At 45.2% G+C, this 27,637-nt stretch overlaps 1 protein-coding gene across 1 annotated transcript in view; it reads left to right on the top strand.

The window, feature by feature from the left end:
• Nucleotides 1–27,637, top strand: part of LOC138643220 (cytochrome P450 2C20-like) — a 253,161-nt gene that overhangs the window by 36,246 nt on the left and 189,278 nt on the right. The window contains exons 3-4 of the mRNA XM_069732081.1: nucleotides 6,989–7,151; nucleotides 7,590–7,730. Coding sequence (XP_069588182.1) covers nucleotides 6,989–7,151; nucleotides 7,590–7,730 — 304 coding nt within the window. The remainder of the gene's footprint in view (nucleotides 1–6,988; nucleotides 7,152–7,589; nucleotides 7,731–27,637) is intronic.

Raw genomic sequence — 27,637 nt, 5'->3', positions numbered from 1 at the left:
AGACAAAAAACGTTACAGTAGACATTTTTTCCAGATGCCGGAATCGAGTGTACGCCGGATCCGGCATCAAATCGGAAGGAACGCTGGGCCATCCGGCGCAATCCGGCGCTAATACAAGTCAATGGGGGAAAAATCGGATCCGGTTTTTATTTTTTCCGGTGCCGGTTTTTCTCCCGAGAGCCGGATTTAGCCTGAAACAAAAAACCTGATGTGTGAAAGCAGCCTTGCAAAGGGACAGTGGGCTCGCTACTAGGACACTCCTCTCTTTCTTTTCCTATCTCTGACATGTTTGCACCAGCTGGCACTCCTCACAGGAATACCCACTCTGTGTCTGCCAATTTCTCTTTCATCTTCACTTCTGAGCTGGTGATTTGGTAGTGACACCTGTCTGGAACCACGCGTACTCTCACATGTGGCCTCCTCTTCTCATCAGTCACATCCAGGTGGGCATTTCTAGGTTGGCTCTCCAGCGGTACACTTCTCTCAAGATCTCCCTGTAAGACATTATAGTGTGGAACTGATGGGGTGGACGAGCCCTTCGTTGAAGACATAGGCCGCAATGATCCCCTCTGTAACTGCACATTTCTTTCCTGCAGTCTTAAGCCTCTTTATTCTCCTCTACTTTCCTTCTTTGACAGGTTGCCTGGTCTTCCCCCACTCGGGACACCATGCAGGGGCCTCCTACAATTTTGGCCTTATTTCTGTCGATAGGAGGCACACGAGTTGACTAATGCCACATACCCCATTTTATATTTATATCGCAAGCAAAAAAAGCTGCTTCCTGCTCTCACCATCTACATTAATTGACTCCTCCTGCTGGAACAGAGGCTTTGATATGCCCAGGACAAATAGAAGAAAAAAAGAAGAAAAAATGCGGCAGCACTCACCGAAGGTTGCGTGGTCCGAATCCTTTATTGCAGACACTTACAGTACAAGTAGCATGCTGACGGCACGGGGGAGCAGGAAAGATGAGGAGGTGAGCAGGGAAAAGACAACGGCCGTTTCGCGCCGACGGTAGCGCTTCAACGGGTCTCAGGTGTCAGGAAATGACGTGGGCAAGATAAAGGTGAGTAAACACACCCTCCCCTCACACCTCCAATCCCTGACACCTGACAAAATACAATAGCTTCTATGGTGACTAGTGCAACACATAAACAGACAAAATACACAAGGCTGGAAGCCAAATGTCTGTGAATTAAAACAAGATTTTTGCTGATGAATCAATACAAATATAACAATGGAGATATAAATATCATTATTTAAATAAAGAACGGAGATAATCCATGGAATAAGAATAGTAATACTCCTGCAACAATAATTACTAGTGATGTATCACATACTAACCATAGCGCGAGTTTTAACACTATTTTGTATATATATGCGATTTTTTTATATACGATTTTTTTCTGCGATTTTTTTAATAGAAATAACAAACAATTTTTTCCCGTCAAAAAGCGGCTTGAAATTTAATCACACCAAACGGGGAACACCAGGAAACAGAAAAATATATACTAGCCGGCAGATGACAGTAAATCTCTGCGGGGATCACAGAAACACAGCCATATCAACTCTATCGTTTAACCCCGCAGATCCTGTGGCCTGAGTGCGTATAATCCACATAGCTTCCTGTCTAAGCAGTAGCTTATGTAGATCTCCCCCTCTGGCGGGTAAAGTAACCCTTTCTAAGCCGGCAAAAGAAAGGACTGATGGATTCCCCGCATGTGCCTCCCTAACATGGGTGATGAGTCTAGGCACCCCTTTGCCTGTCCGAACTGACCTGACATGTTCCCTAAAGCGTATAAATAACTGGCGAATGGTCTTTCCCACGTAAAAACGTTTACAGGGGCAGAAAACTACGTAGACCACGTACTCAGTTTTACAAGTAATAAAATGCTGGACAGTATGTTTTATGGGACCCACTTGTATACTCCGCCCTGTAACATGGTGTGCACAAAAATTACATTGGCCACAACGAAAATTTCCTCTCGGGGCAGAATGTTCCAACCATCTGATTTGAGGACTTGGCATATAATTTCGCACCAAAACATCTCTAATGCGTGTACTACGCCTATTGGAAATTAGGGGCCCTTCAGCTGCCTTCCCTGCCAAGTCCCTATCTCTTTAAAGGATATGCCAGTGCCTTCTAATAGCAGCCCTTATCTCTTGGTCCATTGGACTGTAACGAAAACAAAAGGTGAACCGCGGTGTCGTTGATACGGCCCTGGGACCATCCCGTTCACCACAATAACCCCTGACCCGATCTATTGCTGTCTGTAGAAGAGCACTGGGATATCCTCTATCCTGAAGCCTGCCACGCAACTCGCTGGTCTGACATTCAAAACCATCTTGAGTACTATTCACTCTTTTTGTCCGCAAAAGCTGGCTATATGGAAGGGAACGTCTAACATGGGCTGGATGAAAGCTATTATAATGTAGGACAGAGTTTGACGCGGTAGGCTTGCGATGAATAGTAGTGCAAATATTATCATCCTGGATAGTCACCAACACATCCAAAAATTCTAATCTGTGACCTCCAAAGATGGAAGTAAAGGACATACCCATATTGTTAGACCTATTTAAATAATCCACAAACGAACCAAACTCTTCCTCCGTTCCGTCCCACACCAGAAACACATCATCAACATATCTCAAAAAAAGCTTTATATGCTGAAGAAAACGATTTTTCGTAGAATAAACAAAATCCTCCTCTAGTACTGCCAAAAATAAGTTGGAAAAAGTACATGCAACCGGGGTCCCCATGGCAGTCCCAGTAGTCTGAAGATACCAGGTGTCCAAAAAAGTAAAGGCATTATGGGTAAGTATGAAGTTTAACCCATTGCAAACAAAATCAATGAAAGCGTCACCCCTGCCAGACACACTTAAAATGTGCCTGACAGTGTCCACACCCATTGTCTGCGGGATACTGGTATAAAGGTTGACTACATCGATAGATGCCATGGAGAACCCCGGCTGCCAAACAAAATCACGAATATAATTCAAAAAGGAAGTTGTGTCTCTGGTGTAGGACGGAACGGATCGGAGTAATGGATGTAGCAACCATTCCAAGTATTGGGATAAGGGTTCAGTTAACGATCCAACCCCCGACAACCCCCGTGAAAGGATAGCCCTAAGGGAGATGGCCGGTTGGGCTGACGTGATTATACGCCCAGCCGACAAGGGTGGTAAGACGGTGGTAATGACCAAGGAGGCCTACATTCAGGAGGCCACTAGACAATTGTCAGACACGAATACTTATCATAAGTTATCACAGGATCCGACAAGTAGATTCAAAAAAGAGTTACGGTCATTCCTGAGAGTTTCTGTAGAGCGTCAGGTATTAACACAGAAAAAAGCAGAGAAGCTTTTGCCAGAGTTTCCCACCAAACCTTACTGGTATTATCTTCCTAAGGTGCACAAATCTGTAACCCAACCCCCCGGTAGACCTATTGTGTCGGGGGTTGGATCGTTAACTGAACCCTTATCCCAATACTTGGAATGGTTGCTACATCCATTACTCCGATCCGTTCCGTCCTACACCAGAGACACAACCTCCTTTTTGAATTATATTCGTGATTTTGTTTGGCAGCCGGGGTTCTCCATGGCATCCATCGATGTAGTCAACCTTTATACCAGTATCCCGCAGACAATGGGTGTGGACACTGTCAGGCGCATTTTAAGTGTGTCTGGCAGGGGTGACGCTTTCATTGATTTTGTTTGCAATGGGTTAAACTTCATACTTACCCATAATGCCTTTACTTTTTTGGACACCTGGTATCATCAGACTACTGGGACTGCCATGGGGACCCCGGTTGCATGTACTTTTTCCAATTTATTTTTGGCAGTACTAGAGGAGGATTTTGTTTATTCTACGAAAAATCGTTTTCTTCAGCATATAAAGCTTTTTTTGAGATATGTTGATGATGTGTTTCTGGTGTGGGACGGAACGGAGGAAGAGTTTGGTTCGTTTGTGGATTATTTAAATAGGTCTAACAATATGGGTATGTCCTTTACTTCCATCTTTGGAGGTCGCAGATTAGAATTTTTGGATGTGTTGGTGACTATCCAGGATGATAATATTTGCACTACTATTCATCGCAAGCCTACCGCGTCAAACTCTGTCCTACATTATAATAGCTTTCATCCAGCCCATGTTAGACGTTCCCTTCCATATAGCCAGCTTTTGCGGACAAAAAGAGTGAATAGTACTCAAGATGGTTTTGAACGTCAGTCCAGCGAGTTGTGTGGCAGGCTTCAGGATAGAGGATATCCCAGTGCTCTTCTACAGACAGCAATTGATCGGGTCAGGGGTTATTCTGGTGAACGGGATGGTCCCAGGGCCGTATCAACGACACCGCGGTTCACCTTTTGTTTTCGTTACAGTCCAATGGACCAAGAGATAAGGGCTGCTATTAGAAGGCACTGGCATATCCTTGAAAGAGATAGGGACTTGGCAGGGAAGGCAGCTGAAGGGCCCCTAATTTCCAATAGGCGTAGTACACGCATTAGAGATGTTTTGGTGCGAAATTATATGCCAAGTCCTCAAATCAGATGGTTGGAACATTCTGCCCCGAGAGGAAATTTTCGTTGTGGCCAATGTAATTTTTGTGCACACCATGTTACAGGGCGGAGTATACAAGTGGGTCCCATAAAACATACTGTCCAGCATTTTATTACTTGTAAAACTGAGTACGTGGTCTACGTAGTTTTCTGCCCCTGTAAACGTTTTTACGTGGGAAAGACCATTCGCCAGTTATTTATACGCTTTAGGGAACATGTCAGGTCAGTTCGGACAGGCAAAGGGGTTCCTAGACTCATCACCCATGTTAGGGAGGCACATGCGGGGAATCCATCAGTCCTTTCTTTTGCCGGCTTAGAAAGGGTTACTTTACCCGCCAGAGGGGGAGATCTACATAAGCTACTGCTTAGACAGGAAGCTATGTGGATTATACGCACTCAGGCCACAGGATCTGCGGGGTTAAACGATAGAGTTGATATGGCTGTGTTTCTGTGATCCCCGCAGAGATTTACTGTCATCTGCCGGCTAGTATATATTTTTCTGTTTCCTGGTGTTCCCCGTTTGGTGTGATTAAATTTCAAGCCGCTTTTTGAGGGGAAAAAATTGTTTGTTATTTCTATTAAAAAAATCGCAGAAAAAAATCGTATATAAAAAAATCGCATATATATACAAAATAGTGTTAAAACTCGCGCTATGGTTAGTATGTGATACATCACTAGTAATTATTGTTGCAGGAGTATTACTATTCTTATTCCATGGATTATCTCCGTTCTTTATTTAAATAATGATATTTATATCTCCATTGTTATATTTGTATTGATTCATCAGCAAAAATCTTGTTTTAATTCACAGACATTTGGCTTCCAGCCTTGTGTATTTTGTCTGTTTATGTGTTGCACTAGTCACCATAGAAGCTATTGTATTTTGTCAGGTGTCAGGGATTGGAGGTGTGAGGGGAGGGTGTGTTTACTCACCTTTATCTTGCCCACGTCATTTCCTGACACCTGAGACCCGTTGAAGCGCTACCGTCGGCGCGAAACGGCCGTTGTCTTTTCCCTGCTCACCTCCTCATCTTTCCTGCTCCCCCGTGCCGTCAGCATGCTACTTGTACTGTAAGTGTCTGCAATAAAGGATTCGGACCACGCAACCTTCGGTGAGTGCTGCCGCATTTTTTCTTCTATTTGTCCTGGACTTAACATTTATCTTCATGCGAGCACCGCTGTTGGGAGGATCAGGTTTTTTCCATTATACCACCACGAGGTTACTACAACTGGTAGTATAAGCGGCTGTGCAGCTTTACTTTTTTCTTGGATGTATAGCTTTGATATGCCCTGTTTCAATAAGGGAGGGCATAATTGTGTATTAAATGTAACAGCCATATCACCGGTAAGACTTGCAGGACACTACACATAGTCTGCACCTTGATTGTCCTTAGACAAGAGCTTTAGACATCACTTGTTAGGAAGATGACAGTCCAATCAGATACAAGGCCTGGAGACTGGAGGGTCAGAGCCTGACTTCCTTGAACATCTCCATGGAACCAGCCAACCGCAGGCTCTCTGTACCAAGAAGCAGAGGATTTTGACACACACAACCTTTTTCTGCATTGAGCTCTTAAAGGGACTCTGTCACCTGAATTTGGAGGGAACAATTTTCAGCCATAGAGACGGGGTTTTCGGGTGTTTGATTCATCCTTTCCTTACCCGCTGGCTGCAATATTGGATTGAAGTTCATTCTCTGTCCTATATAGTACACGCCTGCGCAAGGCAAGATTGCCTGTACTACGGAGGACAGAGAATGAACTTCAATCCAATATTGCAGCCAGCGGGTAAGGAAAGGGTGAATCAAACACCCGAAAACCCCGTCTCTATGGCTGAAAATTGTTCCCTCCAAATTCAGGTGACAGAGTCCCTTTAACACATGTCAAGATAAGCAGAATACAACATAAAACAAATCTACAGCAGGACAGGAAGATCTTCATGTGTTACCCATTAGTATATAGTATATATTAGAGATTGTACTGACATTCAAGAACAAAGTAAAATGGCTCACTCTCCATAATGCTGCTGCGATCTTCGCCATCAAGAAATGGTCCCTACTTGGTTCAAGTGTTTAAGATCACAAGTTGAAGATTTCCTCTTGTTTCAGATTAAAACTCTTATCCTTATTTCCGTGGCTTTATAATGCAGGTAGAATTTAGTGAAAATCCCGCCATCGTTCAGGCACTTTCAGACATCACTCTGTCCTTAGTCAACGTGTGATGCTTTAATTTTCACTGAATTGTACAAAAATTGTAAAGAGGTTGAAATGAAACTGGTGAAATAACTTTTCTGGAAATAGAAATTTTCGCAATCTTTACATTGTAAACAGACTGTGTGAAGTTCTACCAAAAATTTGCGGAGATCCAATCTTGGGGAAAGAGGAATGTATGGCAGCTGTTTGTTAATTGCTCAAATGTGTTTCCTCCATCAGCTCAGCCAAAAATATGGCTCCGTGTTCACCATCTGGAAATTGTCAGAACCTGTGGTCGTCCTGTGCGGCTACGAGACGGTGAAAGACGCTCTGATAAATCACGCCGAGCAGTTCAGTGCACGTCCCTACATCCCAGTGTTGTATCTGTCCACCGAGGGATATGGTGAGATTAAAGCATCATGTAGGATCTCTGTCAGTGTCTTTGTCCTTCCTCTAAGAAATGAATTTAGAGTCATACAGTATATACAAAACAGGGGGTGGGGAGGAGGGAGATGAAGCTGCAGTTACAATCTCTTGGAAACAGGGCACAGATAAGTTCACATGTACAGTTATCATCCCCGCTCTCCACATCAGATTTTTCTATGTAGAACGATACTTTTCAAACGGTGAAGTCCTACACAATTCTTCATGAGGCGGTGCATGCCTCCCAAATAGGATAGACCAGGATGCTGACACCAGGGGCATTGTGGTGGATGTTTGGGCACTTTATCTGACTGTATGACTTTAAGGCTTGTAAGGGGTATTATGGTAATGAGGTGAGGACTAGAAAACTCTTGTTCTGTATGCAGCCAGTAATGACTTAATGTCCTTTCTTTCTTAGGTATTAATGGACCACGGTGGCGATCACTCCGCCGCTTCGCCATAACATCTCTCAGGAATTTTGGAATGGGGAAGAAGAACATGGAGATGAGAGTTTTGGCAGAGTCCAAATACTTGGTGCCGGCTGTGTCAGAGACAGGAGGTGGGTGAGCTCCAAATATTCCAAAATCTGACGTCAGCCAATTGGAGAGATGTCATAGATCTCAAAGTCCATAATGAAATTGGCATATGTTCGTTCCTTCATTTGATCTCTATTTGGCAATGATCATTTCTATCACAGACTCCCCTTTCTCTGAGACTTCTCCCCATACTTCCTCTAAAACAGAGACTCCCCATGCATCTCTCACAGACTGCTCCCTATTCCCCCTCTCACAGACACATGTCCTCTCTCTCTCACAAACTGCTAAAAAAAGACCCATATCCCTCAGACTACTTGTTAGATTCACCAGGTGAGGTGGATCCTCCAAGCCCAAGGTTTGGGTGGGCACACAGATCACAGGCGTCAGCGCAACAGATGGCAGGAGCACATGGGAGAAGGACAGCCAAGGAACAGGAGACCACAGGCAAGTAGGCAGAATGCGGTAGACCGCAAGCAGGTGGAGTATGTCAGAAAACCTCAGATGCAGTGCTCGAAAGCCAATTAGCATGCCAATGTCCACCAACTCAGAGGTCTTAATGCAAAGCCAAGACAAAAGGGTGAGTCTCAATTATATAAGCTCAGGCTGATGCTCAAATGGGATCATGCCGGGACATCTGCAAGCCCGATATGGAGCATAGCAGAGTTCAGCGGACCATAGAGAGGGAAGCAAAGCACATATCCAGGACTGGTGCGTAACACTACCCCCCTCTTATGGTCCCTCCCAGGCAAAAGCTCCACTCCAGCATTTTTTGTTGCACTGTTGGAGTGGTGCTTTACATGTAATTCCCCTGCTCACAGTCTCATATTCACCTGCCAAATCCTTAATTCTTTTCCAACGTTGCTCCAGTCGGACTCCGGTGAAAAGTGGCCTGCCTGCAGTCCCAGTGTTTCACAGAGCGTGCCGAAGGTCACTTTTCAATACATCTCTGAGAACCTCATCCTAGGTCTTAAACTCACATTGGGCTCTTGTGATGAAACTGCTGACTTAAAACCCGTCAAATTACGGGGACAAGATGTCGCCAGGGACTGGAGCGGTATTAGTAAAAGATAATATTCCCAGAATGTGAATATAAGAACGGGAGCAGGGGGCTTACATTTAAAGCACCACTCCAGTGCTGCAAACAAAGAAAACACTGGTGTGAAGAAATCGCAGGAACGCGGGATGTCGTTACAGACAGGAGGCAGATCAAGAGTTAAAAGCTTTATTTAACAATAAGTGCACTCCACGCAGGGAGTAATAGGTGGCAGGATAGTGGTGGGGAATGGGACAGAACTGGGAGAGTGGCAGGTTAGGACAGGGACGAACGATAATTCAGAAATTAAAGAGGTGAAACTTATCATACTGTAGTCTTCTTTAGAGTTGAGCGACTTCTACTTTTTTTAAGATTGAGTTGGGTTTCGCGAAACCCGACTTTCTCAAAAGTCGGGTCGGGTGAAATCGGCCGATTACTGCGAAAAGTCGGGGGTCGGCCGAAACACGAAACCCAATGCAAGTCAATGGGGAATCAAAGTCGGCAGTGAGTGGAGGCCAGGAAAACACCTACAGTGACCATTTTAATGCCAAAAACATCAATTCGTATTACTGAAGCTTGTCAATCTTAATTTACTTTATAATAATAGTTAGGCATTGAAAACAGGGGCTCTTTTGGCTAAAGTTGTGGGGCGTAGGGCTGGCTCAAGATTTTCGTGAGCCCAAGAAACGCGGAATATGTCACAGCGGTGGAGCAGGGAGAGGTAAGTATTTCAACTTTGCAAATGCTGTGATCCTGAGCAAGCAGGGGGGGGGGGCACTAGTTGGCATTGGCACTGGCACAGGGCCCCTCATAGTACGGCGGTGTGTTTGACTGGTATTAACTGGTCTAAATGGAGGCCAGGGACCCTGTATATTTTAACTATCATCTATCATTTCAACAAATTTGTATTGGCAGTGCCATTGAAGGATTTAACAGCACAGACTACACAGTGGTGGAGCAGTGAGAGGTAAGTTTTGCAAGTGGTAGAGCACTGTTCGAGCTGGGGGGGAACACTCTCTCGTGGGCGGCGGTACTGGCACAGGGCCCCTCATATTACGACGGTGCGTCTGACGTTGGATGTGCACCACCACCGTCAGACACTTCATTGTGCTATGAGGGACCCTGTGCCAGTGCCGTCGCCCAAAAGTGGGCGCACACACCTGTCCAGGCAAACGGCACTCGCACGGGTGCTTGCGTAAAGTGGTGACCACGGCCCTGTGGGGGGAGTCAGCCCATTTAGGGAGGTATAAAAATGGCCTATGGTGGACATTCAGCAGCTGCAAATGGAGAAATTGGAGCAGTCAGTAAGAGGAGGACAAAAGCAAGACATTTTTCAGGCAAGCTACGTGTCAGCAGGGGAAGCTGGAGCAAAATAATTTGAAATCCATGATTGGTTCATTTTAATGAAGGTTAGATCATCAACATTTCGGGGAGCCAGACGTGTCCTTTTTTTCGGTCAGTATTGAACCAGCAGCACTGAAGACTCTTTCTGATAGCACACTAGCTGCCGGGCAAGCGAGCTCCTGTAATGCATATTCTGCCAATTCAGGCCAGGTCTATTTTTGTCTATTTTTGATGCCCAGTAATCAAATGGGAATGACCTGTGAGGGAGAACATCGATAAGGGAGGAAAAATAGTTCGTAACCATACTGGAGAAATGTTGTCTCCTGTCACTTTGAATCGATGCAGCAGTACCTGTCGTGTCAGCGGTCATTGCGAAATCACTCCACAACCTGGTCATAAAAACCCCTCTGTCCAACGCCACTTCTGATTTGTGCACCTCTAACACCTCTGCCATGTTGCCCCCTACGGCTCGTGTGAGAACCATCACCGCTGCTGTGTGCTGGGAATGCCTGAACCAAACGATTTACAAGAGTTGCTTGTTTGGTAGCCAATATTTGCTCAAAGTTCTCATGTGGCATGATATTTTGTAATTTCCCTTTATATCGTGGATCCAGGAGGCAGCCCAACCAGTAATCATCATCGGTCATCATTTTTATAATGTGGGGGTCCCTTTTTAGGATACACAAGGCATAATCCGCCATGTGGGCCAATGTTCCAGGTGTCAATTCACTGCTTGTGCTGGGTTGACGAGCACTTTCTTGCAAATCAACATCACTTGTGTCCCGCAAAAACCCTGTACCTGACCTTGCAATGCCACCAGTTTCTATTGCCCCTTGAGATGCATCCTCATCCCATAAATATCCATCCCCATCATCCTCCTCCTCCTCTTCGTCCGCCACCTCGTCCAGGAGAGTTCCCTGACCAGACAATGGCTGACTGTCATCAAGGCTTCCCTCCTCCTCGGCCGCAGACGCCTGATCCTTAATGTGTGTCAAACTTTGCATCAGCAGACACATTAGTGGGATACTCATGCTTATGATGGCGTCGTCTGCACTTACCAGCCGTGTGCATTCCTCAAAACACTGAAGGACTTGACAGAGGTCTTGGAGCTTCGACCACTGCACACCAGACAACTCCATGTCTGCCATCCAACTGCCTGCCCGTGTATGTGTATCCTCCCACAAATACATTACAGCACGCCTCTGTTCGCACAGTCTCTGAAGCATGTGCATTGTGGAGTTCCACCTTGTTGCAACCTCGATTATTAGGCGATGCTGGGGAAGGTTCAGCGATCGCTGATGGTTCAGCATACGGCTGGAGTATATAGACGACCAGCGGATGTGCGAGCAAAATCATCGCACATTCAGGAGCAGGGCTGGTAACCCCGGATAATTTTTCAGGAAGCACTGCACCACCAGGTTCAAGGTGTGAGCCAGGCAAGGAATGTGTTTCAGTTCTGAAAGGGCTATGGCAGCCATGAAATTCCTTCCGTTATCACTCACTACCTTGCCTGCCTCAAGATGTACACTGCCCAGCCATGGCTGAGTTTCTTGCTGCAAGTACTCAGCCAGTACTTCCGCGGTGTGTCTGTTGTCGCCCAAACACTTCATTTGTAGCACAACCTGCTGACGCTTACCACTAGCTGTTCCATAATGTGACACCTCGTGTGCAACAGTGGCAGCTGCGGATGGAGTGGTCGTGCGACTGCGGTCTGTGGACGAGCTTTCACTTCTGGAGGAGAAGGAGGAGGAGGAGGAGGGGTGTCGAACACCTACAGCCAACTGTTTCCTAGACCGTGGGCAAGGCAGAACTGTCCTACTATGGCTGTCCCCTGTGGACCCTGCATCTACCGCATTAACCCAGTGCGACATGATGGACACGTAACGTCCCTGGCCATGCCTACTGGTCCATGCATCTGTTGTGAGGTGCACCTTTCTACTGACTGATTGCCTGAGTGCATGGACGATGCGCTCTTTGACATGCTGGTGGAGGGCTGGGATGGCTTTTCTCTCAAAGAAGTGTCGACTGGGTAGGTCATAGTGTGGTACTGCGTAGGCCATCAGGGCTTTGAAAGCTTCGCTTTCAACTAACCGTTAGGGCATCATCTCTAACGAGATTAGTCTAGCAATGTGGGCATTCAAACCCTGCGTACGCGGATGAGAGGAAGAGTACTTTCTTTTCCTAACGAGAGTCTCTTGTAGGGTGAGCTGGACTGTAGAGCTGCATATGGTGGAATTAGCGGTGGGGGTGGTGGACATGGCAGATTGAGAGAGGGTTGGTGATAGTATTCTTGATGTTGGCCTACCTACAGTGTTTCCTACCAAGAACCTTGTGATTCCCTGACTGCTTTGGTCTTGCGACGATACCTCCACATTTGCTGCTGGTGGTGTCCTAACCGGTGGGCTTACAGTGAGTGAAGCAATGTAGCGTTGCTGACTACCTTCATTCTGAGCAGGTGCACCAACGGTACGGGACGTTTGGTAGTTAGTCCAGGCTTGCAAGTGCATGCTGGTTAAATGTCTAAGCATGCACGTTGCATTTAAACTTTGGAGATTCTTCCCTCTGCTAAAGGTCTTTGAGCATTTCTTACAGATAACTTTTGACTGATCATTCGGATCTTGGTTAAAAAATTCCCACACTGCACTCTTCCTACTATGGAATACCTTTTCAGGCATTGCACGCTGTGCTACTTTCACCGGATGGCCACGCTGTCCTAAAACTGTTTTTGGATTTGACAAACATTTTTGGCCAGATACGGGCCTGCCAGATGAAAGCTGTTGCGATGTAGATGGCTGCTGTGGATCATCCTCCTCCGCTTCAGAGCTACTGCCAGCGGCACCCTCTTCCCCCAATGGCTGCCAATCTGGGTCAACAACTGGGTCATCTATCACCTCCTCTTCAATGTCATGTGCACCTTCCTCTGTGTCACCGTGTAAGGTGCTATAGCATTCGGGACGGGGCACCATAGTCTCATCAGGGTCAGATTCTGGCTCAGTACACTGCGAGGGCAATGTAGTGATCTAAGTCAATGGAACAGCATAATAATCTAGCTGTGGCTGTGCATCAGTGCACTCCACGTCCGATTCATCTTGTAATGGGCTGTTAACAATTTCCCGTTCTAACCCAGGCACGGTATGTGTAAAGAGCTCCATGGAGTAACCTGTAGTGTCGCCTGACGCATCCTTCACTTTTGGTTTGGGTGAAGGACACAAGGAAACGTCTTGTTCCTGACTGGGAGCATCCACTGACGACTCGCTGCTTTTATATTTGGAACTTTCTGAAGAGGAGGCGAAAGAGCTAGAGGCTGAGCCAGCAAGGAAAGCCAAAACCTTTTCCTGCTGCTCCGGCTTTAAAAGCTGTTTTCCTACTCCCAGATAACGGAGCCTTCGAGGCCTTGTGTAGCCAGACGATGACGCTGGCTCAACACCTCCAGCCTTTGGTGCTATTTTGCTTTTCCCACTACCACCAGATGCTCCACCACCACCATCAGTACCAGCTGGCAACGCCCGCCCACGGCCTCTTCTACCAGACTTCCTCATTTTTGGAAAAATCTAACCAAAATAACAACCATTATATGGTACTGTGAAACAAGGTAGTAGGTGTATATAAACTTGTGGAGAATTTTAATTTCCCTTTTTTTTTTTTGGGGGGGGGGGAGACTGCAACAAAACTCAGGCGTAGTGTATTACTCTACACAATGTAAGTGGTAGAACGTGGCTGGAAGGTGTACGACAAACTAACAGAGCTGACATAGATCCACTTAGAGCCAATTTAAATTTCCCTTTTTTGGGGAGAAGACTGCACTAAAACTCAGGACCAGTGTATTACACTACACAATGTAAGTGGCAGAACGTGGCTGGAAGATGCCGTATATCCTCGAGTATAAGCCGAGATTTTCAGCCCTTTTTTTGGGCTGAAAGTCCCCCTCTCGGCTTATACTCGAGTCATATACTGGGAGGTCGGCAGGTGAGGGGGAGCGGGGGCTGTGTAGTTATACTTACCTGCTCCTGTTGCGGTCCCTGCAGTCCCTGGCTTCCTGTACTGAGTGGTCACATGGCACCGCTCATTACAGTAATGAATAGGCGGCTCCACCTTCCATAGAGGTGGAGCCGCATATTCACTGCTGTCAATGATCGGTAACTGTGACCGCTCAATTACAGGAAGAAGCTGCAGCGCCGGGGAAGCCAGGGACTGCAGGGACCGCAACAGGAGCAGGTAAGTATACGGGGAGCGCAGCGCTGCGCGATATTTACCTGCTCCTCGCTCCGGTGCGGCTCTGTCTCCAGCATCCTCTAGCAGTGACGCTCAGGTTAGAGGGCGCTGTGACGTAGTCAGTGCGGGCCCTCTGCTGAGCGTCAGTGCTGGAGACGGAGCCGCACGATGAGCAGGTAAATATTGAAAGCGCCGGCGTCTTGAGCAAGAGGGGTGAGTATGTGATTTTTTTTTTATTGCAGCAGCAGCATTCTATATGGGGCCCAGCTTTATATGGAGCATCTATGGGGCCATAATCAATGGTGCAGAGCATTATATATGGCACAGCTTTATATGGAGCATCTATGGGGCATAATGAACGGTGCAGAGCATTCTATATGGGGCCCAGCTTTATATGGAGCATCTATGGGGCATAATGAACGGTGCAGAGCATTATATATGGCACAGTTTTATATGGAGCATCTATGGGGCATAATGAACGGTGCAGAGCATTATATATGGGGCCCAGCTTTATATGGAGCATCTATGGGGCCATAATCAAAGGTGCAGAGCATTATATATATGGGGCCCAGCTTTATATGGAACATCTATGAGGCCATAATGAACGGTGCAGAGCATTCTATATGGGGCACAGCTTTATATGGAGCATCTATGGGGCATAATGAACGGTGCAGAGCATTATATATGGGGCATAGCTTTATATGGAGCATCTATGGGGCATAATGAACGGTGCAGAGCATTATATATGGGGCCCAGCTTTATATGGAGCATCTATGGGGCCATAATCAAAGGTGCAGAGCATTATATATATGGGGCCCAGCTTTATATGGAGCATCTATGGGGCCATAATGAACGGTGCAGAGCATTATATATGGCACAGCTTTATATGGAGCATCTATGGGGCCATAATGAACGGTGCAGAGCATTATATATGGCACAGCTTTATATGGAGCATCTATGGGGCCATAATGAACGGTGCAGAGCATTATATGTGGCACAGCTTTATATGGAGCATCTATGGGGCATAATGAACGGTGCAGAGCATTATATATGGCACAGCTTTATATGGAGCATCTATGGGGCCATAATGAACGGTGCAGAGCATTATATATGGCACAGCTTTATATGGAGCATCTATGGGGCCATAATGAACGGTGCAGAGCATTATATGTGGCACAGCTTTATATGGAGCATCTATGGGGCCATAATGAACAGTGCAGAGCATTATATATGGCACAGCTTTATATGGAACATCTATGGGGCCATAATGAACGGTGCAGAGCATTATATATGGCACAGCTTTATATGGAGCATCTATGAGGCCATAATGAACGGTGCAGAGCATTATATATGGGGCACAGCTTTCTATGGAGCAACTATGGGGCCATAATGAACGGTGCAGAGCATTATATAGGGCACAGCTTTATAAGGAGCATCTATGGGGCCATAATGAGCGGTGCAGAGCATTATATATGGGGCACAGCTTTATATGGAGCATCTATGGGGCCATAATGAGCGGTGCAGAGCATTATATATGGGGCACAGCTTTATATGGAGCATCTATGGGGCCATAATCAAAGGTGCAGAGCATTATATATATGGGGCCCAGCTTTATATGGAGCATCTATGGGGCCATAATGAACGGTGCAGAGCATTATATATGTCACAGCTTTATATGGAGCATCTATGGGGCCATAATGAACGGTTCAGAGCATTATATATGGGGCCCAGCTTTATATGGAGCATCTATGGGGCCATAATCAATGGTGCAGAGCATTATATATGGCACAGCTTTATATGGAGCATCTATGGGGCATAATGAACGGTGCAGAGCATTCTATATGGGGCCCAGCTTTATATGGAGCATCTATGGGGCATAATGAACGGTGCAGAGCATTATATATGGCACAGTTTTATATGGAGCATCTATGGGGCATAATGAACGGTGCAGAGCATTATATATGGCACAGCTTTATATGGAGCATCTATGGGGCCATAATCAAAGGTGCAGAGCATTATATATATGGGGCCCAGCTTTATATGGAACATCTATGAGGCCATAATGAACGGTGCAGAGCATTCTATATGGGGCACAGCTTTATATGGAGCATCTATGGGGCATAATGAACGGTGCAGAGCATTATATATGGGGCATAGCTTTATATGGAGCATCTATGGGGCATAATGAACGGTGCAGAGCATTATATATGGGGCCCAGCTTTATATGGAGCATCTATGGGGCCATAATCAAAGGTGCAGAGCATTATATATATGGGGCCCAGCTTTATATGGAGCATCTATGGGGCCATAATGAACGGTGCAGAGCATTATATATGGCACAGCTTTATATGGAGCATCTATGGGGCCATAATGAACGGTGCAGAGCATTATATATGGCACAGCTTTATATGGAGCATCTATGGGGCCATAATGAACGGTGCAGAGCATTATATGTGGCACAGCTTTATATGGAGCATCTATGGGGCATAATGAACGGTGCAGAGCATTATATATGGCACAGCTTTATATGGAGCATCTATGGGGCCATAATGAACGGTGCAGAGCATTATATATGGCACAGCTTTATATGGAGCATCTATGGGGCCATAATGAACGGTGCAGAGCATTATATGTGGCACAGCTTTATATGGAGCATCTATGGGGCCATAATGAACAGTGCAGAGCATTATATATGGCACAGCTTTATATGGAACATCTATGGGGCCATAATGAACGGTGCAGAGCATTATATATGGCACAGCTTTATATGGAGCATCTATGAGGCCATAATGAACGGTGCAGAGCATTATATATGGGGCACAGCTTTCTATGGAGCAACTATGGGGCCATAATGAACGGTGCAGAGCATTATATAGGGCACAGCTTTATAAGGAGCATCTATGGGGCCATAATGAGCGGTGCAGAGCATTATATATGGGGCACAGCTTTATATGGAGCATCTATGGGGCCATAATGAGCGGTGCAGAGCATTATATATGGGGCACAGCTTTATATGGAGCATCTATGGGGCCATAATCAAAGGTGCAGAGCATTATATATATGGGGCCCAGCTTTATATGGAGCATCTATGGGGCCATAATGAACGGTGCAGAGCATTATATATGGCACAGCTTTATATGGAGCATCTATGGGGCCATAATGAACGGTGCAGAGCATTATATATGGCACAGCTTTATATGGAGCATCTATGGGGCCATAATGAACGGTGCAGAGCATTATATGTGGCACAGCTTTATATGGAGCATCTATGGGGCATAATGAACGGTGCAGAGCATTATATATGGCACAGCTTTATATGGAGCATCTATGGGGCCATAATGAACGGTGCAGAGCATTATATATGGCACAGCTTTATATGGAGCATCTATGGGGCCATAATGAACGGTGCAGAGCATTATATGTGGCACAGCTTTATATGGAGCATCCATGGGGCAATAATGAATGGTGCAGAGCATTATATATGGCACAGCTTTATATGGAGCATCTATGGGGCCATAATGAACGGTGCAGAGCATTATATATGGCACAGCTTTATATGGAGCATCTATGGGGCCATAATGAACAGTGCAGAGCATTATATATGGCACAGCTTTATATGGAACATCTATGGGGCCATAATAAACGGTGCAGAGCATTATATATGGCACAGCTTTATATGGAGCATCTATGAGGCCATAATGAACGGTGCAGAGCATTATATATGGGGCACAGCTTTCTATGGAGCAACTATGGGGCCATAATGAACGGTGCAGAGCATTATATAGGGCACAGCTTTATAAGGAGCATCTATGGGGCCATAATGAGCGGTGCAGAGCATTATATATGGGGCACAGCTTTATATTGAGCATCTATGGGGCCATAATGAGCGGTGCAGAGCATTATATATGGGGCACAGCTTTATATGGAGCAACTATGGGGCCATAATGAGCGGTGCAGAGCATTATATATGGGGCACAGCTTTATATGGAGCATCTATGGGGCCATAATGAACGGTGCAGAGCATTATATATGGCACAGCTTTATATGGAGCATCTATGGGGCCATAATGAACGGTGCAGAGCATTATATATGGGGCACAGCTTTATATGGAGCATCTATGGGGCCATAATGAGCGGTGCAGAGCATTATATATGGCACAGCTTTATATGGAGCGTCTATGGGGCCATAATGAACGGTGCAGAGCATTATATATGGCACAGCTTTATATGGAGCATCTATGGGGCCATAATGAACGGTGCAGAGCATTATATATGGCACAGCTTTATAAGGAGCATCTATGGGGCCATAATGAGCGGTGCAGAGCATTATATATGGCACAGCTTTTTATGGAGCATCTATGGGGCCATAATGAACGGTGCAGAGCATTATATATGGCACAGCTTTATAAGGAGCATCTATGGGGCCATAATGAACGGTGCAGAGCATTATATATGGGGCACAGCTTTATAAGGAGCATCTATGGGGCCATAATGAGCGGTGCAGAGCATTATATATGGCACAGCTTTATATGGAGCATCTATGGGGCCATAATGAACGGTGCAGAGCATTATATGTGGGGCACAGCTTTATATGGAGCATCTATGGGGCATAATGAACGGTGCAGAGCATTATATGGGGCACAGCTTTATATGGAGCATCTATGGGGTCATAATGAACGGTGCAGAGCATTATATATGGCACAGCTTTATATGGAGCATCTATGAGGCCATAATGAACGGTGCTGAGCATTATATATGGGGCACAGCTTTATATGGAGCATCTATGGGGCCATAATGAACGGTGCAGAGCATTATATATGGCACAGCTTTATATGGAGCATCTATGAGGCCATAATGAACGGTGCTGAGCATTATATATGGGGCACAGCTTTATATGGAGCATCTATGGGGCATAATGAACGGTGCAGAGCATTATATGGGGCACAGCTTTATATGGAGCATCTATGAGGCCATAATGAACGGTGCTGAGCATTATATATGTGGCACAGCTTTATAAGGAGCATCTATGAGGCCATAATGAACGGTGCAGAGCATTATATATGTGGCACAGCTTTATAAGGAGCATCTATGGGGCCATAATGAACGGTGCAGAGCATTATATATGGCACAGCTTTATATGGAGCATCTATGGGGCCATAATGAACGGTGCAGAGCATTATATATGGGGCACAGCTTTATATGGAGCATCTATGGGGCCATAATGAACGGTGCTGAGCATTATATATGGCACAGCTTTATATGGAGCATCTATGGGGCCATAATGAACGGTGCAGAGCATTATATATGGCACAGCTTTATATGGAGCATCTATGGGGCCATAATGAACGGTGCTGAGCATTATATATGGGGCAGCTTTATATGGAGCATCTATGGGGCCATAATGAACGGTGCAGAGCATTATATATGTGGCACAGCTTTATATGGAGCATCTATGGGGCCATAATGAACGGTGCAGAGCATTATATATGTGGCACAGCTTCATATGGAGCATCTATGGGGCCATAATGAACGGTGCAGAGCATTATATATGGGGCACAGCTTTATAAGGAGCATCTATGGGGCCATAATGAACGGTGCAGAGCATTATATATGGGGCGCAGCTTTATATGGAGCATCTATGGGGCCATAATGAACGGTGCAGAGCATTATATATGGGGCACAGCTTTATATGGAGCATCTATGGGGCCATAATGAACGGTGCAGAGCATTATATATGGGGCACAGCGTTATATGGAGCATCTATGGGGCAATAATGAACAGTATGGAGCATTATATATGGGGCACAGCTTTATATGGAGCATCTATGGGGCCATAATGAACGGTGCAGAGCATTATATATGGGGCACAGCTTTATAAGGAGCATCTATGGGGCAATAATGAACGGTGCAGAGCATTATATATGGCACAGCTTTATATGGAGCATCTATGAGGCCATAATGAACGGTGCAGAGCAATATATATGGGGCACAGCTTTATATGGAGCATCTATGAGGCCATAATGAACGGTGCAGAGCATTATATATGGCACAGCTTTATATGGAGCATCTATGGGGCCATAATGAACGGTGCAGAGCATTATATATGGGGCACAGCTTTATATGGAGCATCTATGAGGCCATAATGAACGGTGCAGAGCATTATATATGGCACAGCTTTATATGGAGCATCTATGGGGCCATAATGAACGGTGCAGAGCATTATATATGGGGCACAGCTTTATATGGAGCATCTATGGGGCAATAATGAACGGTGCAGAGCATTATATATGGCACAGCTTTATATGGAGCATCTATGGGGCCATAATGAACGGTGCTGAGCATTATATATGGGGCAGCTTTATATGGAGCATCTATGGGGCCATAATGAACGGTGCAGAGCATTATATATGGCACAGCTTTATATGGAGCATCTATGGGGCCATAATGAACGGTGCTGAGCATTATATATGGGGCAGCTTTATATGGAGCATCTATGGGGCCATAATGAACGGTGCAGAGCATTATATATGTGGCACAGCTTTATATGGAGCATCTATGGGGCCATAATGAACGGTGCAGAGCATTATATATGTGGCACAGCTTCATATGGAGCATCTATGGGGCCATAATGAACGGTGCAGAGCATTATATATGGGGCACAGCTTTATAAGGAGCATCTATGGGGCCATAATGAACGGTGCTGAGCATTATATATGGGGCAGCTTTATATGGAGCATCTATGGGGCCATAATGAACGGTGCAGAGCATTATATATGTGGCACAGCTTTATATGGAGCATCTATGGGGCCATAATGAACGGTGCAGAGCATTATATATGTGGCACAGCTTCATATGGAGCATCTATGGGGCCATAATGAACGGTGCAGAGCATTATATATGGGGCACAGCTTTATAAGGAGCATCTATGGGGCCATAATGAACGGTGCAGAGCATTATATATGGGGCGCAGCTTTATATGGAGCATCTATGGGGCCATAATGAACGGTGCAGAGCATTATATATGGGGCACAGCTTTATATGGAGCATCTATGGGGCCATAATGAACGGTGCAGAGCATTATATATGGGGCACAGCGTTATATGGAGCATCTATGGGGCAATAATGAACAGTATGGAGCATTATATATGGGGCACAGCTTTATATGGAGCATCTATGGGGCCATAATGAACGGTGCAGAGCATTATATATGGGGCACAGCTTTATAAGGAGCATCTATGGGGCAATAATGAACGGTGCAGAGCATTATATATGGCACAGCTTTATATGGAGCATCTATGGGGCCATAATGAACGGTGCAGAGCATTATATATGGCACAGCTTTATATGGAGCATCTATGGGGCCATAATGAACGGTGCAGAGCATTATATATGGCACAGCTTTATATGGAGCATCTATGGGGCCATATTGAACGGTGCAGAGCATTATATGTGGCACAGCTTTATATGGAGCATCTATGGGGCATAATGAACGGTGCAGAGCATTATATATGGCACAGCTTTATATGGAGCATCTATGAGGCCATAATGAACGGTGCAGAGCAATATATATGGGGCACAGCTTTATATGGAGCATCTATGAGGCCATAATGAACGGTGCAGAGCATTATATATGGCACAGCTTTATATGGAGCATCTATGGGGCCATAATGAACGGTGCAGAGCATTATATATGGGGCACAGCTTTATATGGAGCATCTATGAGGCCATAATGAACGGTGCAGAGCATTATATATGGCACAGCTTTATATGGAGCATCTATGGGGCCATAATGAACGGTGCAGAGCATTATATATGGGGCACAGCTTTATATGGAGCATCTATGAGGCCATAATGAACGGTGCAGAGCATTATATATGGCACAGCTTTATATGGAGCATCTATGGGGCCATAATGAACGGTGCAGAGCATTATATATGGGGCACAGCTTTATATGGAGCATCTATGGGGCAATAATGAACGGTGCAGAGCATTATATATGGCACAGCTTTATATGGAGCATCTATGGGGCCATAATGAACGGTGCTGAGCATTATATATGGGGCAGCTTTATATGGAGCATCTATGGGGCCATAATGAACGGTGCAGAGCATTATATATGGCACAGCTTTATATGGAGCATCTATGGGGCCATAATGAACGGTGCTGAGCATTATATATGGGGCAGCTTTATATGGAGCATCTATGGGGCCATAATGAACGGTGCAGAGCATTATATATGTGGCACAGCTTTATATGGAGCATCTATGGGGCCATAATGAACGGTGCAGAGCATTATATATGTGGCACAGCTTCATATGGAGCATCTATGGGGCCATAATGAACGGTGCAGAGCATTATATATGGGGCACAGCTTTATAAGGAGCATCTATGGGGCCATAATGAACGGTGCAGAGCATTATATATGGGGCACAGCTTTATATGGAGCATCTATGGGGCCATAATGAACGGTGCAGAGCATTATATATGGGGCACAGCTTTATATGGAGCATCTATGGGGCAATAATGAACAGTATGGAGCATTATATATGGGGCACAGCTTTATATGGAGCATCTATGGGGCCATAATGAACGGTGCAGAGCATTATATATGGGGCACAGCTTTATAAGGAGCATCTATGGGGCAATAATGAACGGTGCAGAGCATTATATATGGCACAGCTTTATATGGAGCATCTATGAGGCCATAATGAACGGTGCAGAGCAATATATATGGGGCACAGCTTTATATGGAGCACCTATGAGGCCATAATGAACGGTGCAGAGCATTATATATGGGGTACAGCTTTATATGGAGCATCTATGGGGCCATAATGAACGGTGCAGAGCATTATATGTGGCACAGCTTTATATGGAGCATCTATGGGGCCATAATGAACGGTGCAGAGCATTATATATGGCACAGCTTTATATGGAGCATCTATGGGGCCATAATGAACGGTGCAGAGCATTATATATGGCACAGCTTTATATGGAGCATCTATGGGGCAATAATGAACGGTGCAGAGCATTGTATATGGGGCACAGCTTTATATGGAGCATCTATGGGGCCATAATGAACGGTGCAGAGCATTATATATGGGGCACAGCTTTATATGGAGCATCTATGAGGCCATAATGAACGGTGCAGAGCATTATATAAGGGGCACAGCTTTATATGGAGCATCTATGGGGCCATAATGAACGGTGCAGAGCATTATATATGGGGCACAGCTTTATATGGAGCATCTATGGGGCCATAATGAACGGTGCAGAGCATTATATATGGCACAGCTTTATATGGAGCATCTATGGGGCCATAATGAACGGTGCAGAGCATTATATATGGCACAGCTTTATATGGAGCATCTATGGGGCCATAATGAACGGTGCAGAGCATTATATATGGGGCACAGCTTTATATGGAGCATCTATGAGGCCATAATGAACGGTGCAGAGCATTATATATGGGGCACAGCTTTATTTGGAGCATCTATGGGGCCATAATGAACGGTGCAGAGCATTATATATGTGGCACAGCTTTATATGGAGCATCTATGGGGCCATAATGAACGGTGCAGAGCATTATATATGGGGCACAGCTTTATATGGAGCATCTATGGGGCAATAATGAACGGTGCAGAGCATTATATATGGCACAGCTTTATATGGAGCATCTATGGGGCCATAATGAACGGTGCTGAGCATTATATATGGGGCAGCTTTATATGGAGCATCTATGGGGCCATAATGAACGGTGCAGAGCATTATATATGGCACAGCTTTATATGGAGCATCTATGGGGCCATAATGAACGGTGCTGAGCATTATATATGGGGCAGCTTTATATGGAGCATCTATGGGGCCATAATGAACGGTGCAGAGCATTATATATGTGGCACAGCTTTATATGGAGCATCTATGGGGCCATAATGAACGGTGCAGAGCATTATATATGTGGCACAGCTTCATATGGAGCATCTATGGGGCCATAATGAACGGTGCAGAGCATTATATATGGGGCACAGCTTTATAAGGAGCATCTATGGGGCCATAATGAACGGTGCAGAGCATTATATATGGGGCACAGCTTTATATGGAGCATCTATGGGGCCATAATGAACGGTGCAGAGCATTATATATGGGGCACAGCTTTATATGGAGCATCTATGGGGCAATAATGAACAGTATGGAGCATTATATATGGGGCACAGCTTTATATGGAGCATCTATGGGGCCATAATGAACGGTGCAGAGCATTATATATGGGGCACAGCTTTATAAGGAGCATCTATGGGGCAATAATGAACGGTGCAGAGCATTATATATGGCACAGCTTTATATGGAGCATCTATGAGGCCATAATGAACGGTGCAGAGCAATATATATGGGGCACAGCTTTATATGGAGCACCTATGAGGCCATAATGAACGGTGCAGAGCATTATATATGGGGTACAGCTTTATATGGAGCATCTATGGGGCCATAATGAACGGTGCAGAGCATTATATATGGGGCACAGCTTTATATGGAGCATCTATGAGGCCATAATGAACGGTGCTGAGCATTATATATGGGGCACAGCTTTATATGGAGCATCTATGAGGCCATAATGAACGGTGCAGAGCATTATATGTGGCACAGCTTTATATGGAGCATCTATGGGGCCATAATGAACGGTGCAGAGCATTATATATGGCACAGCTTTATATGGAGCATCTATGGGGCCATAATGAACGGTGCAGAGCATTATATATGGCACAGCTTTATATGGAGCATCTATGGGGCAATAATGAACGGTGCAGAGCATTGTATATGGGGCACAGCTTTATATGGAGCATCTATGGGGCCATAATGAACGGTGCAGAGCATTATATATGGGGCACAGCTTTATATGGAGCATCTATGAGGCCATAATGAACGGTGCAGAGCATTATATAAGGGGCACAGCTTTATATGGAGCATCTATGGGGCCATAATGAACGGTGCAGAGCATTATATATGGGGCACAGCTTTATATGGAGCATCTATGGGGCCATAATGAACGGTGCAGAGCATTATATATGGCACAGCTTTATATGGAGCATCTATGGGGCCATAATGAACGGTGCAGAGCATTATATATGGCACAGCTTTATATGGAGCATCTATGGGGCCATAATGAACGGTGCAGAGCATTATATATGGGGCACAGCTTTATATGGAGCATCTATGAGGCCATAATGAACGGTGCAGAGCATTATATATGGGGCACAGCTTTATATGGAGCATCTATGGGGCCATAATGAACGGTGCAGAGCATTATATATGTGGCACAGCTTTATATGGAGCATCTATGGGGCCATAATGAACGGTGCAGAGCATTATATATGGTACAGCTTTATATGGAGCATATATGGGGCCATAATGAACGGTGCAGAGCATTATATATGTGGCACAGCTTTATATTGAGCATCTATGGGGCCATAATGAACGGTGCAGAGCATTATATATGGGGCACAGCTTTATATAGAGCATCTATGGGGCCATAATGAACGGTGCAGAGCATTATATATGGGGCACAGCTTTATATGGAGCATCTATGAGGCCATAATGAACGGTGCAGAGCACCGATGAAACACCCCAACTCGCTTACTGTAATCTCTGGGGATTTTAACCGGGCTAAAATGTCTACTGCCTTACCTAAATTCTATCAATTTGTTAAATGTACAACACGTGACAAAATTACGTTGGACTTACTCTATGCGAATGTCAAGAATGCTTATTCATCGTCTACCCTGCCGCCCTTGGGGAAATCTGATCACAATCTTGTACTATTGTCACCAGTCTACCAACCTGTTGTTAGTACACAGCCTCCTAAGATTAAATCAGTTAGAATGTGGAATCCAACAAATGAACAGGCTTTACAGGATTGCTTTCATCTTACAGACTGGGATGTGCTGCTTGGGACAATGGACGAGTATACAAATGTTAATGAAGTGGTTGGTAGAGTGACTGACTACATTAACTTCTGCACTGATATGTTGGTGCCGACTAAAAAGATTAGGTGTTTTGCAAACAACAAGCCATGGATAACAAAGGAATTGAAGCATTTGCTCAACAGGAAAAAAAAGGCATTTAAACTGGGTGACAAAGAGGAAATTAAAATGATACAGCATGAATTGAAGCATAAAATAAAGGAGGCCCAGGAAGCCTTCAGAATTAAACTTGAAAAGAAACTGTCCCACAATAATACCAGAGAGGTTTGGGCAGGAATGAAATTACTGACTGGGCTTAAGCTGAGGCTTGAAAATGATCCAGGAACAATGGACAAGGCTAATGAGATGAATGAGTATTTCAACAGGTTCAGCAGTACATGTGTACATGTGCCAACTGATAGTGGATGGGAACTGGGTGCAAATTCTGCAACATCGATATTGGAGGATGAGCAGACTAATTTTAGAGTATCCGAAAATGATGTGAGGAGGCAGTTTAAGTCACTTAACATTGGTAAAGCTGCAGGACCAGATGGACTCAGCTCACGTGTCCTTAAAGTTTGTGCAGACCAGCTGTGTACTGTCTTTACACGCCTATATAATGGAAGTATACAAACACAGAGGGTACCGGTGTTATGGAAAACTTCCTGTCTGGTGCCGGTACCCAAGACTTCTTCTCCTGCAACCCTAAATGACTATCGTCCTGTAGCCTTAACATCTCACGCTATGAAGGCCTTGGAAAGATTAGTGCTTGCTCACTTAAGACCGAGGGTCAATGCTTTTATTGATCCCCTTCAGTTTGCTTACCGACATAGATTGGGGGTGGATGATGCTATTCTTTCTCTGTTACATAGGGTACATTCATTTCTGGAGAATGACGGAGCCACGGTGCGAGCGATGTTCTTCGATTTCTCGAGTGCATTTAACTCCCTGCAGCCACTTTTACTACACAAAAAGATGACTGATATGAAGGTGGAGGTGGGGATGAGAAATTGGATAACTCACTACCTATCAGATCGGCCACAGTTTGTACAGATAGGAGCAGTGGTGTCAAGCAGATTATTGAGCAGTGTAGGTGCCCCCCAGGGAACGGTGCTTGCGCCCTTTCTATTCACACTGTATACTTCAGACTTTCAGTATAAATCTGAACTTTGCCATCTTCAAAAATTTTCGGATGACTCCGTGATTGTGGGATGCATTAGGGGAGATCAGGGGGATGAGGAATATAGAAGGGTGGTGTCGAATTTCGTGGATTGGTGCAATGGTAACTATCTACAACTAAATGTTAAGAAAACAAAGGAGTTGGTGGCCAACTATAGCAGGATAAAGTTGGAATGCTTACCGATCACTATTGCTGGTCAGGAGGTCGAG

This window comes from Ranitomeya imitator, chromosome 6 (assembly GCF_032444005.1).
Source record: "Ranitomeya imitator isolate aRanImi1 chromosome 6, aRanImi1.pri, whole genome shotgun sequence".
In the NCBI taxonomy this organism is placed as follows: Eukaryota; Metazoa; Chordata; class Amphibia; order Anura; family Dendrobatidae; genus Ranitomeya; species Ranitomeya imitator.
Note: the sequence above shows the minus strand (reverse complement) of the source record. Positions and strands in the feature narration are given on the sequence as shown.